Raw genomic sequence first — 16,774 nt, 5'->3', positions numbered from 1 at the left:
AAATCAAAATCAACAAAAAACTATGAACCAGAGACACTTTTTGGGGGGCGGGGGTGGGAGGGGAGGGATTGGGGTCAGAATGGGGGGGCTGCAATTGTATGGGGAATATAAAAATAAAATTTATTATTTTAAAAAAAAAAAAAAAAGCCCACCTATACAGCGAGAAATGGGTAGAGCTGAAATTTAACTCTGCAACTGCCTTCCCCAGCCTTTGGAGAGCTCATTGTCAATGCAGCCATGAGGTAACCATGCCGGTATCTGGCGAAACAGGGAAACCTGCAGACACTCAGCCTGAGGAAGCAAAGAAGAGAGAGCCAGGGCAGCAGAGGCCAGGGGTGCCCTGCAGTGGGCGAGCTAGACAAGATCCCAGTGGCTGCCTGTTCAGAGCAACCACACACCTTTGGCCTCTGCAGTTTTTTAAGGTTTGATTTTGACTTCAGACGAGGAACGTGTGCTGCCCCTAGTGTCTTAGCCCAATTCAACTCCTACAACACTCATCTGCCCGGCTCCCATTGTAACAGGGTGGTCCTCAGGAAAGGGGGAGGTTCCAGGTTTCCTGCCCCACCCAAGGGAGGGTGGAACTGAACAGAGAGAGAAGAAACTGCAGAGGAGACTGAGAAGGAAGGAAGCAGGGTGGAGCCAGAAGGAGACCTGGAGGAGACACATGGAGCCGAAAGACATGTGAAGAAGCTGCGCTTGTCTTTTGGTCGTGGACTGGGTGAAGCGGATGTGGGTGAGACACCCTTGGGGAGGTGACAATGGCGGTTTTTGTCTTGATTTTGATTTTGCTCTTTTCCTTCCGGGCTTGTCTGGTTGTTTCTGATCCTTTTCTGTGGGTCCCCACTGGAAGGTGCTTTAGACTGTGGCAGGCTTTCGGGCCTTGCTCTGGGCCAATCCTGCTTGGGTGGACTTTTACCCACGAGGGGATGGGTAACATTGGGTGCTTGATTTAGAAACTAGATTCTTTGCCTTTCCTGGATAGTTTACCAATTGTATTAAAGATCCTTTTCATTAAAGTCTCATATGTTTTGTGTTGATGCGCCGGATGGTAGAACCAATTTATAGAAGGCAGGTTTGTGGGGTCTGGGGTGCCCCTCTCCCTGCCCTGTAACACTATGGACATTCATTTTGGGGATCCAAGAAAAAAAAGTGGGCCTCTAAGGAAAGTCACCCCCCATGGTGAAGTTACATCACAGCGCTCTGCTTTATTTTTTTTTTTTAATACAAAGGGTTGCTTTTTCTTATCCTACTTAAAGACGCTGCGTGTGTTTGCATGTGTAAACAGTTGCCTAAACAACTGGACCCCAAGCACAAGATGGGCGTAGATCCTCTGCTCTCCCTCAAAGCATGTCGCTGTGAAGATGCATGGAGAAATAAGACACCATCAGATGACTAAGGAGCAGGAGGGAGCATAGTCCCACCTTGAGCTAAGTGCTATCTGCTGTGGCACTCAAGCATGTTCTAGAATGCTTAAGGAACTGGTGATTCCCTTCGGAGATCGCTCTAGGTAAGGAGCTTCCTGGCAGAGAACTTCCTAAGGAAAGAGAGTGATAAGGAAGGGAGAGAAGAGGCTCCTGAGAATCTATCACTTGGCCTTTCCTGTCCTTGACCTGGGCTGGCTCACTTGGGCCCGAACGGCTAACGGGTGTCAGCTGACATCACCAAGCACTGCTCCATACAAGGAGCTTGTCATGCACTTGCTCATTCAGCCTCGAAACAACGCCCCATCAGGCACCTCTGTTAGTTCTGTTTCATTAGCTGATGCTCAAAGAAGCAAAGGGCTGTCTCTAGCACAGGTCTGTCTCTGAACAGATCGGGCTCAATGGCTGTGAACCAGTTACCCAGATCTGACCTTACATGCTCCTGAGCCCACCCCAGGAGAGAGGGCTTTAAATAAACATTGAAAGATCCTTGGTGTAACTACCCTGCAGGCAGCAGGTTTGCTGGAGAGGTTTGCTGGAGGAACACGGCATAGAGGAGCTCCCCGCTCCACCAGGGCCAAGGACCACCAGGCACTCATCAGTGAGGGAGGTGGGCGATCCTGGAGGGGACGGGGGAGGGGTTCTATCAAGGTGTTGATGGAGGCAGGAGAAGGGGCAGAGCCCTGTGGACATGGTGACCTCAGCAGAGTTAAAGACAGTTAAAGACAGTGGGTCCAGCGAATCCTGCAGCAGCAGAGTGGCCTGCTCCAGTGCTCTCCCGGGGTACTCCCTGGTGTGCTAAAAACACCTGAGGACTTCAGGCAGGGAGTGGAGTCCTGCTTTAACAGGAGGCGGTGCAAGTTGGGAAAGCGCCTCAGGTTCCAACAGCCCAAGAACATCTTATATTAAATGCATGAGAAAGGAGAAAAGAAACACCTGAGCCCCAGCTGACTGTTTTGGGGGACTGACCCGATTTCTTTCCAATCGGATGGCCAGGATTGATGGTTAGAACCTAATACATCATCTGGGCCTCCCTGGTGGCGCAAAGGGTTAAGCACCGCACTGTGGAGCAAATCCGCAGCCTCTGCAGCACAAGTTTGATCCCCGGCCAGCCAGGAAGCAGCCCACATGGCGCAGCAGACCTCTCCTGTGTTGCCTGCTGCTCCCCTCAGCAGTGTACTTTGGTCAGTCTGCCTGTTCTTTTCCCCACTCTATCTCTGGGGAGTCCTCTCACCCCCCCAACCCCCACATCTCTGGCCTGTACCCCAGCTCTTGTGTGCATGAATAGACAAATCTTTAAAAAAAAAAAAAACCTGATACATCAATAAAATTTGCATCAAAATAAGAACAGTAGTTTCAGCTACCAGGGTCACTCTTCTATTAAGTTATCGTACGGATGAGAATCTTTGGTTTATGTCTTTCCCAAAGTTCCAACCAGCCCTGACCATGCAGAGAAATAGCTACTGGCAAAGCCCACGTCACATACCCCTGCAGCCCGCAGGGGCACACGCCCACCCCACATCCGCCTCCAGGAGCCCATGACACCGCACCACGCACACCGACCTGTAGGCCACAGCGTTGACACGAGAGGGTTAAAGGCTTGACTCGGCTTTTCTGCAGCAGATGCCAGGTGAAAAGTGCTGGCCTGGCAGTGGCCTGTGCCCTCAGCAATCAGGCTGGGGAGGCTCATTAGTCTGTCTGAGATCCTCGGGGGGGAAATGCTGACAAGCTCATAAGCAGCAAGTGCCTGGCCCAAGGGGGCTGGAACCACATAACAGCAGAAGGGCAGCGGGTCCAGGGGCAGGGCGAAGCAGGAGGTGTCCTCCAAGGAGTCCTTTGCCTGCTGACCGCTCTGCCTTCATTCCAGAGATGATCTTCAGGAAACATCCAAGGGGCTTTGCCCGCGACAGGCACTGTGCTCATCCATTTCAGATGCCCGTGCCTTGGAAACAGGAGTGGTGGTGGAAGGGCCAGAATGGGCACAGGGCAGGTTCTCTATGACCCGAGCACATGGGGTAAGAAGGAGTCCTGGAGCTCCCGGTGGCTTTCCAGGCTTTTTATTGGGATTCACCAGGTACACAGCAGGCAGGGGTTCTGGGGGGCCAGGAGGCTGGCAGTTTTTACTCTTTCTGGGCTCTCCAGCGTTCTCTGCTGGTCTCTGCTTCTCTGCCCTCTGCTGGCATCTCCGTGACGCCGCCCTTATAAGCCCAGTCTCAGCCCAGGTGAGTCCCATCTACCTATGCCACACCCTACTCCAGGTGCCCGCCATCAGGCATGCATTCAGGACCGCAAGGATCCATCATCTATCCTGATGGCGGGAGGGCAGAAAAGCCTGATACTTTTTTTACCCTACAAGTGGCCACAGGTTTCTGAACCAAAAGTGGGCTTTGTAGAATGTACAGCGCACACTATCACCCCAGAATCTCACTTCTCTGCCCAAAGATCAGGGGCAGAGAGCAGCAGCTGATATCGAAACCAGCAAGCGCACACTCCGGGCACAGCGCACACGCAGGATCTTCACACCGAGCAGAGCTACGCCCCCGCGCCCTGCCCCGCCAGGGGCACGTGTGGTCAGCGTCACCTGGCGTTGAGGGCCTGTCCGTGGAAGAGCAGAATATAATTTCCAAATATAATTTAGATTTCAGTATCTTTTTCAAATTAAAAATAATAATGATAGCTGAATCTCTTCCCAAGCTCCCTGTAGGGTAGGGTAAAAGGTGTCAGGCTTTGCTGCCCTCCCGCCATCAGGATGGATGACGGAGCCCTGTGGTCCCGAGTGCATGCCTGATGGCGGGCACCTGGGGTAGGGTGTGGGCATGCGTAGGTGGGCACACCTGAGCTGAGAGACTGATGGATAAGGGTGGCGCAGCAGAGTGCGGGGTGGTGGGAGTGCGGGGTGGAGGGTGGAGCAGTGGAGTGTACAGAGGCGTGCGGCGACTACAAACCAGGGCGAAGAGCATGTGGCTGCGAGAACCGTTCATAAACCTGCCCGGAATGGGCTGGTTGCTTTACACTCCCCCAGCTCGGGAAAGAGAAGTATAAACTGCATGTGTAAGAGTCCCCCGCCTGGTTAAGAGGAAACAGCTGGGGAGAAGCGAGATCCCCCTCCAGACTAGGAGGAGAGCATTTAGGATCTTCAGTCACTCCCAGGTTTCTAGGAGAGCATGGGGCACGGTCAGGCTTCCCTCACAGGCAGGGAGAGATGATTGTCACCCTCAGTATCCAAACAGCTCCCACAGAGCATAAGCTTAACCCGACACAAGCAAAAACTGCCCTCTTCCTTAGCAATACGTATGGTGGAGATATTCTAGACAGTAACATGCTCATTTCTCGTAATATACCTTTCTCAAAGTGTGGTGACACACAAGGACATCACAGAAGCTCCTCCCAGTAGTGAAAAACTGATTTAGATTTAATAAATATATTCACATACTATGGACCTAAACACGAAGTCGTGATTTCTAAGTATTTCTAAAGATTAATATAGATACAGCTGGGGGGGGGGAGGTGGTTATTGCATCGGCACATTTTTATTTCCTGTATTCCTTGTAGATCTTTCAAGTTGCAAGATACACAGTAGGCAGTGAGAAGCAGGTCTGAGCAGTCTCAAAGGGGTGCAGGGGCCTGTCTGGGTAATAGACGGTGCCTGGAGGACCTGCAGCCTGCCCGCCCAGAGGTCACAGCCCACCTACAGGTCACAGCCACAGGGGAGCAGAAAGTCCGTGGCTTTGGAATGTACCCATTCCATAGGTGTCACGCTAGGCAACTGTTCTGGGCCCCAGGGACACGACAATGAACATAACAAATGATGTTAACTCAGGCTGTTAGTGATTGTTATTACCCCAGCTACAGCACAGGATCCTGGAAGTGGTGTATTCTTGACCCACTAACCAATCTGCTTCACCACCCTGAGCCTGCTTAGTCTCCTAGCCTGTGCATGGAGAGGGGGCAGTAGCTGTCAGTAGGACTATGACAACTCACCAGTTTAAAAAATATAAAATAAGAAACATAGTAGCTTGTGATAATGACACGCACTTGGGAGTCACACTGAGTTTGAAGATGTGACTTTGAAGTCAGTTCTCCTTAGAAATGCAGAGGATTTAAAAATAGGTGAGAGGAAAAAGGTATTTAGATCAATGCCTGGCATATATAAACCTTGCATAAATCTTAGCTTTTATTATAAACAATACAAATAAAATACCTAGAGCCGATCACTCATGAGTGGTATTTAATCAGTGTTCAGTTTTTGAATATTAGTTACCTTTCTTCCATATCCTCTTTCTGATCCCAGCTGGGTGACACAAAGGGGCTGGGAAGACCTTAACATTAGTGCATATTTGGTCCAAGCTCTGATTTCAGGACAAACCTGAGAAACAGGTGATTTTGAACTTCCTTTGGTTTTCCCATCAGCTGGCCAGAGGAGAGCCAGGGGGTGCCTGCATTTAACGACACAGCCCGAGTTACCCAGGCACTTGAGGCCTAATGTAGGGATTCTGTTTAAATTTTATCACCCTCAACAATCCAGACCACGCCTTGACTGACCCTTGGATGGGCAGCGGAAGTAGTTCCCCTTACATGACAACATAAATGAATGAATGACGCAGGGGACAGGGTGGGTGCTGCAACTGATGTTAACAAGGTTTAAAGCAAACCAGATCTATGAGCTACTCCCAAAGAGATGGGGCTGGCTCCGCCAAAGGTACGCATTAAGTTAAAAGCCTGGAGAGCACACCTAGAAGGGAGGAGAAAGCTGCTCACCAAGCTCCGGACATTGCTCCCACTCTGGGTCGGGACCGGCCTCAGATGGAGGAGGCAGCCTGTTCCTACAGAGCAGCACAAGGGGCCAATGGAGAATCGGAGGGGACAGAGGCCTTGGCTTTCTCCCTGGGCTCCTGAATTCTGCATTCACCTTAATTAGCTAAGGGAGCACCCCCCTCACCTGGACAGGATGCCTGAGGGGATGCTGGAGGGCTGAGCAGATGCTCACTGAGCCCCGAGTGTCCCAAGCTCTCTCTGTCCTTTATCGGGGTCTCTGTTCTTCTTTCGCCAAGTCCATTTCACACAAGCCACTTTCTGCTCTCCCTGTTCATGGTGGCTCACTAGTTATTTAATTAGCAACTTTATCTAGCACTCAATTCTAGGTACATGATGATCCTGACTTCAGGAGTCAACGATCACAATGACTGTTTACTGAGAATCTATTATGTGCCGGTTACTGTCCTGGGTGTTCATAGCTACCTCCGTACACAGGCATAACTGTTCCAGTCAGAGATGATTTGTTCCCCCAAGATGCCCTTCATTCTACATTGTTATCATTTTCTCTAGAAGAAATGAGGACATTCCAGAGTCTGACTTGAAATCTAAATCTTGACATCCCCTGCTGGCCAGGCTAGAGACCTAACCTGTCCTCTGACTTCCTCCCAAGTTCATTTTTCAATCCATTGAGGGACGATCACCTGGCGTCAGCGTTAGCAAGTGCAGATTGATTTTTAAAAGCTAAATTGAAATGTTTTAATTTTAAAAATTTAGAGCATAGGCATTTGTGGGTTGATATTAAAGGATCATTTCACCCTGTCTGGGCACTCTGATCTAGTCGTAGCTATGATGGTAATATTGCCATGCCCGGTAAAATGACAGGGGGCACCAAACATTTGGTGCGGATTCCACCAGTGAAGGCCTCTTGTCCATGCGATGGCCTTTGGCCATTTCTCGGAATTTGAAATGGAAACTTTGAGATTCAGCCACAGATGGGAGCAGATCAGAAGTGGAATTTAACTGAATCATACTAATGGTGAAGCACTAATGTAGGGTCAGGGACTGCTCTTGTCATCCTGGCCTGGCTAGGCCAACTTTCCTGCGGCCCAAGTGTCCACCTGTTACTTGGGTTCCAGGAGGCCACAGCCTTACAATACCCTTCCTCTTACTTTACTTGAGGAGACTTCGTTCCTAGCAAAGATACACTCTAAAATAAATTGATTTAAAAATTAAATGCACGTCCTCTATTAAAAAACCTCCACATATTCTCTGCTGAGCTTCAACTCATGCACTGGCTATAATCAAACACTCAGACAGGTGCGCGTGGAACACCCAGTACATACCCACCCCTGTCCAGGGCTGCAGCTGAGGGAGGGACGGGGCCCGGGGGCGGCGAGGCCCTCATGGAGGGAAGGACAGCAGTGAAAGCAGAAAGCCTGGCCTCAGCCCCACAAGGAGCAGGAAGGAAGGGAGGGGAGCAACTTCTGTTTTGTTTCTGCTCCTCGCCTGCGACAGCTCTCTGCCTGCCACCAAGACAGCTGGGCCGGCTCCAGGCTGAGCTCCTCTTCCCTGGGAGCCGGGAAGGTAATAAAGCCATGACCGAAGGCTCGCTGGCACCTTTGCCAAGCCAATAAACGGCAGTGCGTGGGAAAGGTGAGCTCATCACTAATGAAAAACTGTGCAAGAAAAAAAAACAATTTTTTATAGGCGACTTAGGAACCACAAGAGAAAAATGTTAAAAGAGTATGTTTATGTGCGCATGTGCTTTGGGGGGAACTGTGGAAAGGAAAGCGTAGTGATAGAGAAAAGCGCTTACTGTGTGTCCTTGAACAAGTCACTCACCCCTTGGAGCCTCAATTTCTTCAACCTTTAAAAAAAAATGATTGGGCCTCCCTGGTGGCGCAGGGGTTAAAGACAGCACTGTCAGGCTATCTATTGTCAGCCACTGCAGCACAAGTTTGATCCCCGGCCACCAGCCAGGGAGCGGACCCACATGGTGCAGCAGACCTCTCCTGCCTTGCCTGCTGCTCCCCTCAGCAGGGTATTTCATTACATCTGCCTGTTCTGCTCTCTGGTGAATCCTTTCACTCCCCACCTTTCTGGCTTACACCCCAGTTCTTATATGCATAAATAAATAAATCTTAAAAAAAGAAAAGGTAACACCTACCCCATCCAGCCATTGTGAGGACTGAATGACTGAGTGGATAATAAGCCACAGCTCTTTCTAAAACTGTCAGTTGAACATGAGTCCTGTCTAGTCCAATAACAAGTCTCCCCAACTCTTTACTGTCTGGTGAGGTGAGAAAGTTCCACCAACATTAAACTTACCCGTAACACAGAAACCCCACAGCATTCCTCTGGAATAATTACCTTCACAGAAAAAGTGGTCCCGGAGAGAGGCAGGAATGGAAACACGGGGAGTGGGCTGGTGTTCATCTCAGTACTTCCACCCTTTGCCTCTGCCACCCTGCCCCCTACCAAATCACCCAGATCAGTCGATGTGCCAGAGCAGAGGCTCAATAAGGGCAGCCTGAGCTTGACTCACACAAGAAATTTTGTCTGACCAACTCAGGGTTTTCTATTTTAATATGAAAATTGGGTTTTATATTTCCAAAAGTTCAGATTTCTGCTCCTTGAAAAGTCAGAAATCAGGCCCTCCTGGGCTCTTTCCTCAGTTCCTATCAACAGTAGGCTCATCCTTGGTAACAGTCATCAATTTGCCATAGTCTCCACCATTCCCTATTGTTTTATCCTCATTTACATTGCTTGCTTGACCCCAGAGGCATCTGTAACATCTGGTCTAGAGTCACCAAATTACAATAGCTATTTTCCCAGAGAAATTCTTTCCTTCTGGCACCTTCTCTAAGAAGTCAAAAGGCATGTGTTTGGGGGTTCCATCAAGAATGGTGCCACAAGAGGAGGCCAGAACAATGCTGCCCTCCAGACTCCATTCCTTCCCCAACAGGTAAAGAGCACTGGGTTGGAAGCCTGGCACCCAACCAGGATATAGAAACTCATCCCCTTCCATGTCACCACCTGGAGTTCAGTGTCTCCTCCTGTGATGAGGAAGGATTCAGGAGAGGGCTCAGAGGCTCCTGTTGGCACTGATTTGTCTTGAAAGCAGGGGCAACTTTCTGGCTCCTTCGAACTACAGCCACAAGACCACATCAGGGGCCTTGGTCTTTGTTCGGAGCTCATCACCCAGTGGGTTGCCTATCAGACAAGGGCAAAGCCGAAATGTCCCACCCGCAAGAGCCCAGCTCTTAAGAGATGAGCTGAAAACCTTTGTTCCTTGCTGAGATGGTTCATTTACAGCCCGAGACGCATGGTGGGTGGGTGTCAGAGAAGTAGGGTTCCTGGTGGGACCAGAAAGCAATAAAAACTTAGAGTAGAGAAAAAAAGCATTGAGAGCATGGGAGAGATAAAAGAAGATGTAGAGAGGGAAAGAGAGAGAGAGAGAGAGAGTTGGCTAAAGAACTGCGTAATTCCAGACTCAAGGAAAAAAAAAAAGTTAAACCCTGGGGGGATTAAAAACACTAAAAAGTGTCATCAATCTATATTGTTACTTATACCCGCGCCACCGCAGCCCCAAGCCCTGGCTGCCTCCAAATGAGCCTTCAGCTCTGTAAGCTGTTTTCTTCGATTGCATCTAATGTAAAATGTTCCACTAGAATAATTTTGTATTCATTTCACCAAGCAAGAGAAAAGACCTGAGATGCTTTGAAAAAGCAGCCAAGCCCAGGCAGTTTTAATAAGGTAGTGGGTGGGGGAGAAGAGCACTTGAACACAAATCTGAAGCAAAGAACAAGCTCTAGAGAGATAGCCGGGCGGCGCCGGAGAGATTGGGGAGACAGGGGCAGACACAGAGCAACCGCAGAGGAGTGGGTTTGGAGCACCCCTCTGGAGCGCCATACCTCACCTGAAATCCAAGTCAGACTCTAGGAAGGTGAACCTTCCAGGACCTTCCCTGTCAACAATGTCCCTTGAGCAACACCATCCCAACCCTAGCCCCTTAGACAGAAGGGCCTGAAGAGAAGCACCTAGCAGGGTGTTCACAGGCCTGTGGGTGACATTGTGTCTTCTCCAGAACAAGTATGAAGTCCCAGACATTCCAGGAAACCCTCCGGGGCTCCCCTTCACCCTGAGACTGCAAGTCACAAGGTCCCCTGGTGATGAGACACCAGGGAGTTCTAGCCCCAACCAGCACAAAGTAGAGAGTGACTTCCTTTACACCTGAGTTCTGGAACTTACTTTGGGCAGTGGGATTGAAACGGAAGGGAGTAATTCTCTACAATGGTAAGCAAAGACAACTTTTCCTTCATCACTGTAGCAATTGCCTAACTAGCTTGCTGACTGTGCCCCCAGTCCATACTCAACAGCAGCCAGAGACTTCTCCGGGAAACTTGAATCCGATTCTGCCAGGGAAGGATGGCATCTCTGAAAAACCCTAAGTGACTTCCCATATTTTAGAATAAGAATGAAATTCTCTAGCTGGCCTATCTGCCAGGCAGTTTCCATCATGCAAGTAACAGGGGACACTACTCTTAATTGTTAGGAAAACAGAAGCAAACGAGGACTGTCCCCACTAAATCGAGAGGTCCAGTGATATCCACACAGGCTATGTGTCCTGGACCCCAGCCCTCTCACCTGCTCAGCCTCAGTTGCTTTCTAGCTTTGCTCTGCATCCCTGCCGTGCTGGCCTTCTTTCACTCCCCAGAACTGCTCGTGGGTCTTCCGACCACAGGGCTTTTGCATGTGCTACACCCTCTGCCTGGAATCCCTTTGGTCAGCCCCTTCAATCACGCAATCAAACTTATCACCCATATCACAGTTCAAACAATATTTTGAAAAGAGACTTTCCCCTCACCTACCCAAGGCCAGCTTAGGCCATGTCCCTTTGTTATGTTTCAAAAAAAGCCTGTTCCTTCCCTTTAGATCATTTCTCTCCCATTGTGGTTGTTCATTCATTTGTTTAATAGCTGGCTTGCTGTGTCTCTCCCTCACCAGGCAGGGACTGGATATGTTCTGCTCACATTATGCACCTAGCCGGCAGCATAGCGCCCGAACAGAGTAGGTGCTCAACAGCTCCGTGACCAACCAGATGGTCTGAGGTAAGGAAGCCTGTTGGAGTCAGCTTGGTGAGGGGGACAAGACAGCTTTATGGAGGGCATGTGCCTTCATGCTGAAGCAATGGCAAGCCTTCAACAGGTATTTATTAATCAAGACTGGACTAGATGAGAGAAGCAAATCAGGTGCAGTCCTCGCCTTCATTGACTTTACAATTTAGAGCAGGGCACGAACATGAATCCAATAATAACTGAACAAATAAATGTGTGGTAATAAAGGGAGGTAAGTGATCCAGAACAGCACTGCCCGGACCTTTCTGTGATGATGGGAGATACAGCAAGTCCTTGAAGAACATGGCTTCATTTTACGTCATTTTGTCATGTTGATGAGGGGAAAACATGGACTCCTGGTGGGGCCGTGGGGTGTGTGCAGTGTGCGTGTTCTCTCCATGTCCCTGTGGGGTTTTCCTGGATACCCACGGGGATTTCCTCCCACATCCCAAAGATGTGAGCATGTCTAAATTATCGAGGCATCTACACAATGCCAGTCTGGTTGGGTGTGGGTGAGTGCACCCTGCAATGGAAGCGTGTCTGTCCAAGGCTGGGTTCCACCTCATGCTGCTGGGACAGGTTCTTTCCACCCTTGATGCTCAAGGGGAATAAGTATGTTGGAAAGGAAGTGAATGTGTGAACGTTAGCAATGTCTTGGGGTCTTTACTTAGAAGTTAGGTGATATATTTGTGACCAGGATATTGGTTGTTGGAAATTAGCACTTGTTTATTCAACTAGCCTATGGCAAAACTGATTTTGTTATAGTTTTGCTTAAAGTCAGTTCCAAGAACCCATGGATGGCATTAAGTGAGGACTGGCTGTGGCAGCTACTGTTGGCTGATTTTCCTCAAAACCCCTAACAGGTAGTGAAAAGAGCACCCAAACTAGAAAACGCCAGTTGGGGTTCTAAGCCCAGCTCAATGACTTACAGACCAAGTAACACTTATTCAAGGCCCTGATTTCCTCTGAGCCTGTTTCCTCATCTGTAAAATGGATGGACCCCATGAAAGCATATATGTACAATGATGAAAACTATACCCCTAGATGAAGGTAAGCTGTGAGCATAACCCCTCTTTTGCTCATTATAGAAAATCTGGGAAATGTAGCGATTTAAAGGTATTTCAAAATGGGCTAACATTTTGGCTGTCTTTTCAGTCATTTTTCCTTTGCATGTATGTGTACACATATAGTTGCTGAGACAAATGCCAGGCGCATACTTACCTGCTGTTCTGCCATCTACTTGGTCCCTCAGCAATAGATCATGGACCTTCCCCTAAGTCATTAGTTTTCTACGACACGGTTTCAATGACTGCAGAGTGTTCCATGAGATGCTGTCACTGTACCTCCAGCGCCCATTACTCCCTTCATTAGCAGGTGAGAGTGAGTGCAGGGAAGTCCCGGGCTGCTTCCTCTCTCCCAGCACGTTCAGACTCCCAGTGCCTAGAATCCACTGCTTTGATGCCTCTGAGTGAATCAAACTATCAACGGGGAAGTCTCCCAGGGACTCAGCTGATCCCACCCAAATCTATGTGATCACTGCTGGGCCCTGAAATCAGCCAAATCCTGATGGCAGTTTTGCCAGATTCACCAGCAATGGCTCATGGGCAATAGGCAGCCAGTGCTGCAGTGGGGGGATCTGCAGCAGAGGCCCATCAAGATCCCAGCTAGTAGGGGGAGCACCCACCTAGCTAGCAAGAGGAGCGCCCCACCCAGCTAGCAGGGGGAACAGCTTCCTTTCTTTGTGGCCAGGGAGTTGCATGGGGCTTTCATATTTTCAAAGTTCGGGTGGACTTGGGCCCTCTGAGCAGCACTCCTGCTGAATTGGTTTTCAGACTGTGCCACTTTAAACATGATTCAAGAAAAATTACCGGAGCCTCCACTCCATCTGTCTCTGGAAATGGTCTTTGTGCTCAGATCATTTGCCAGCGACACTCCATCTCCACAATTACCTCGGCTATTTTATCTTTATCTGTCTGGAACACTGAAAGGGAAGCAGCAGATAACACCGTTATTGAAGTGACTTGTTCAACTTAAATACTTTCACACTTCAGAGCGTGAAATACCCCACTGCTGCCCTGGCCATTCCCGGGGGACCACCCTGCCCTGTCTTTGGGGCCTTAGCATGATAAAGAAGGGCTGCAGACAAAAGGGTTTCTCCCTAAGGGGGGTGGGGAGGGGCTGCCTTTGGGCCGCAGGAAGGGGACTGACCCCTTCATGTGCTACCTTCCCCCAGGAGGCCCCAGGCACCTCGAATGGCCTTCCGGGACCAGCATGCAGCGATGCACCCCGAAGACACACCTGCAGGAGCAGTGGCCGAAGCCGAGCCTGCCTGAATGGTCAAGAGGAAAAGAGCAGCATCGGACAGTGGGAAGCCACCCACCCTGCTGCCTGCCGTGAGTCTCTCCACGCGGCTGCTCCACGCACACGCTACCCACGGCGGAAGGAGGCAGGATGCGGCGCGTGCCTCCTGCCTTCAGGGAGATAAACTATCAAAAGATAATGAACAAAACCAGGCAGTACATGCCAGGTTAATAAGAGCCGGCACTTATTGAGCTCTTACTACGTGCCAGGCATTCTGCTCAGCGCTTCATCACATTTCCTTATTTACTCCTCACAACTGTGCTCTGAGGTACACATGGTGAGCCTCGTTTTTCAGGCGAGGACACAGAGCCAGAGTGAGACTGAACGACTCAGGGTTGCTGCTTCCACAGGGAGCCGTCAGGAGGCCAGGAGAGGGGGTCCCGCTCCGCTTTCTAATAAAACCACCAGCCAGTTCAAGTGTTAGGACCAGAAATGGATTAAAAAATAATAATGCACAGAGGCCCCAGCGGGCGTGACACTGCGCACCTGCTCGCTGCGGCCAGGTGCTTCCCCCGCGGCTCATCCCACATGTCACCCCCAAAGGTGGGCTCTCCTGTGTTTTCTTCTCCCCTCCCCCAGGAGGGAGACTTCTATCCCTCCCTTCCTTCCTTCCCAGGGGATCAGCCCACAGGAGGGGTCCTTTGCTCTCCTGGGACAGAATCACCAGAGCCAGAGGGCGCTCGTTGGAGTTGAAGGGGGGTGGGGGGGGCGGCTTTCTTACAGCGGCTCTCACGCTGAGGGACCAGCCTGGGAAAGGAGACTGTACCTGACTCCCCGGAGGGACTCAGGAGATGTTTAAAGGGCAGGTCCACGCGCGCGCTAGAGGACAGCGACGTGGAGCCTGCTCTGGGTTGGGCGACGCACGGGGAGGCGGGTGACATCCCAGCTGTGCCCTCCGTCCAGGAAGTCGTGAGACAATCATGGTCAGGCTCTAAGCCTCGTGGTCAGTGTAACAGCTGAACGGTTTGCACAGGGCTTGCCGGTGCATGATTCGGTCCACCTGCTCAAACAGGACTGGGGCCACTCACCCCACGGCTTGCAGTTTCATTCCTCGGCTGTCTCAGAGGCAGGACAGTCACAGGGAGGGAAAGTGTGAGGACACAGGGCACGTCTCAAGCGTCAAAGGGGACAGGAAGACTGTAGCCTGGTGCAGGCTGGCCAATGACCCCGACACGGGGACAGGCGGGCTGGGGTTTCAAGGGTCGCGGCTGGTCTGAGGGGGCAGCAGCTCCCCTGGGCAAGTCGCTCAGGTGCTTTGCCTCCCAGACCTGCTCTGCAGCCCCTGGCCTGCCCCAGGGATGAGCTGGCTGACCAAGCTGAGATTCAGACCCCGGAAAACAGAAGTGCACCCTGCAAGTTCTGGCTCCTCTTGTCACCTGGGAGGGTCTCTTCCTGCACCCATTCTGCCTGCAGCGTTCCCCGGGTACTTGACCCCCGGGCTGGGGCAGGGTGACTTTGCTAGCACAGTTACCTCCTCTTTTTCAGTCCAGACCTACAGCCTGTCCCTGACAGTGGCCCCAGCGAGGTCACTCTGCAAGTATGGTGACCAGGGAGGGAGGCGCAGAAGGCCCCGTGTGATCCAAGGCAGACAGCTGCAATTTCACATGTGGAAAAAGCCGGACCTTGAAACACAAGTGCTATTTTCATTTTGTCACTTCTCCTTCTTTAACCACAGACTGGGGGTGGCAGTGGGGTAGGAAGGGGGGGGAAATAAACCCTCTTTGATTTGTAGACTGAATTCTCTAAAGAGGCAACTGGAACTTTTTTTATTTTTTCCTTTTGCTTGGGGCAGACACCAACGGCCCAGAGTAGGAACAGGCACCTCGGTCAGATGGCTGCAAATGCCAAAAGTCACTGTGGGGAACACCGTACCACTGATCCATCTTTCCTGCTAATCCGAAAGTCAAAAAAGTCCATGGAGGTATTTTTTTTCCCCTAGAATTTCAGGCTCCCGGAGGACTAATTTCTCTGAAAGCTGCATTAAACTAATAGCACCATAAAAGGCCCATTGTGGGATGTAATTGGTTTGCAGGACTTTCCTATAAAAATAATAAAAAGACTGCCAAAGGCAGTTTCCAAAGGTCAATTATCTTTGTGTTGCTTGAGTTGAGTGGAGGTCAGTCCCAGAATTCCATTTTATAGGCATATTAATCAAAACTGGGCCTGCCCTGCCCATCTGACCCCATCAGCTGTCAGAGAAGTCACAGGATTCCCCTTATCCAAGTGCCAAAAGCATGCTTTGGGCATCCTTTCCCCAGGAAGGGACCGGCCCATCACCACGGTGAACGCGGAACTGGAAGATGATGTTCTCAAGGCAGAAGGAAAGGGGAAAGGCTGTATGTCCTGAGCCCAAAAAAGAAGAGATGATAACTCGGTGAGTCAAGCAGGCCGGGAGCCAGGCAGTGAGCCGAGACCAGGAGAGACAGGCGCCCGTCTCCAAGGAGCTGGAGACGTGGTTAGTCATGACTCGCGCATGATTTGCGCAAAAACAGCGTAAGCAAGATGAAAAGCTTAGTTGACTGACATAGCTGGGAATTTTAAGGATGACTGGATCCAAGGGTTCAAACCATGTCAGCTGAACGAGGAAGTCTTCCCCTTGTCCCCCTCTACCCTCTCCCTTTGTCTCTCTGCACTGCAGAGAAACAGACAAATTCTCTGCCAGGGAGAGGCAAGAAGGTTTCAGACTGCCTCGTTGCCCACTTTCCACCTTGAGCTTCCCCGTAGAGAGAGGGGCTTTTCCTCTGGTTAGCCCTGTTTGGGTCATGTGCCCTCCCCGCCCCAGCACAATCATTGTATCCACGGGGTTGAGAGAATATGATTCGCTCAGACTGAGCCATGGGCTCATGCCTGTGTCTGGGAGGTCTGGAGATGGGTATACAGCATATTTGACAATTAACCAGGTCACCTGGAGTAGGGTAGAAGGAAGTTCCCAAAGCAGGAGATGCTGGCAGACATGATCTCACTGACCCAAAGAGAGCCATCAAAATGCCCTGTACCAGTTAGTTTAAGGTCGCATCATTGGAAATACTCCACTCATCTCTTCATACCTTTCTTCCATCCATCCATCCATCCATCCATCCATCCATCCATCCATCCATCCATCCATCCTTTTATCCAGCA

General features: G+C 50.5%; 1 protein-coding gene across 1 annotated transcript in view; it reads left to right on the top strand.

The window, feature by feature from the left end:
* Positions 1-13,626, top strand: part of LOC119234180 (cilia- and flagella-associated protein 58-like) — a 100,997-nt gene extending 87,371 nt beyond the window's left edge. The window contains exon 12 of the mRNA XM_054690399.1: positions 13,527-13,626. Coding sequence (XP_054546374.1) covers positions 13,527-13,626 — 100 coding nt within the window. The remainder of the gene's footprint in view (positions 1-13,526) is intronic.
* Positions 13,627-16,774: the final 3,148 nt, after the last annotated feature.

This window comes from Talpa occidentalis, unplaced genomic scaffold (genome assembly GCF_014898055.3).
Source record: "Talpa occidentalis isolate TD23 unplaced genomic scaffold, MPIMG_talOcc4v2.1 talOcc4.8, whole genome shotgun sequence".
Lineage (NCBI taxonomy): Eukaryota > Metazoa > Chordata > Mammalia > Eulipotyphla > Talpidae > Talpa > Talpa occidentalis.
Note: the sequence above shows the minus strand (reverse complement) of the source record. Positions and strands in the feature narration are given on the sequence as shown.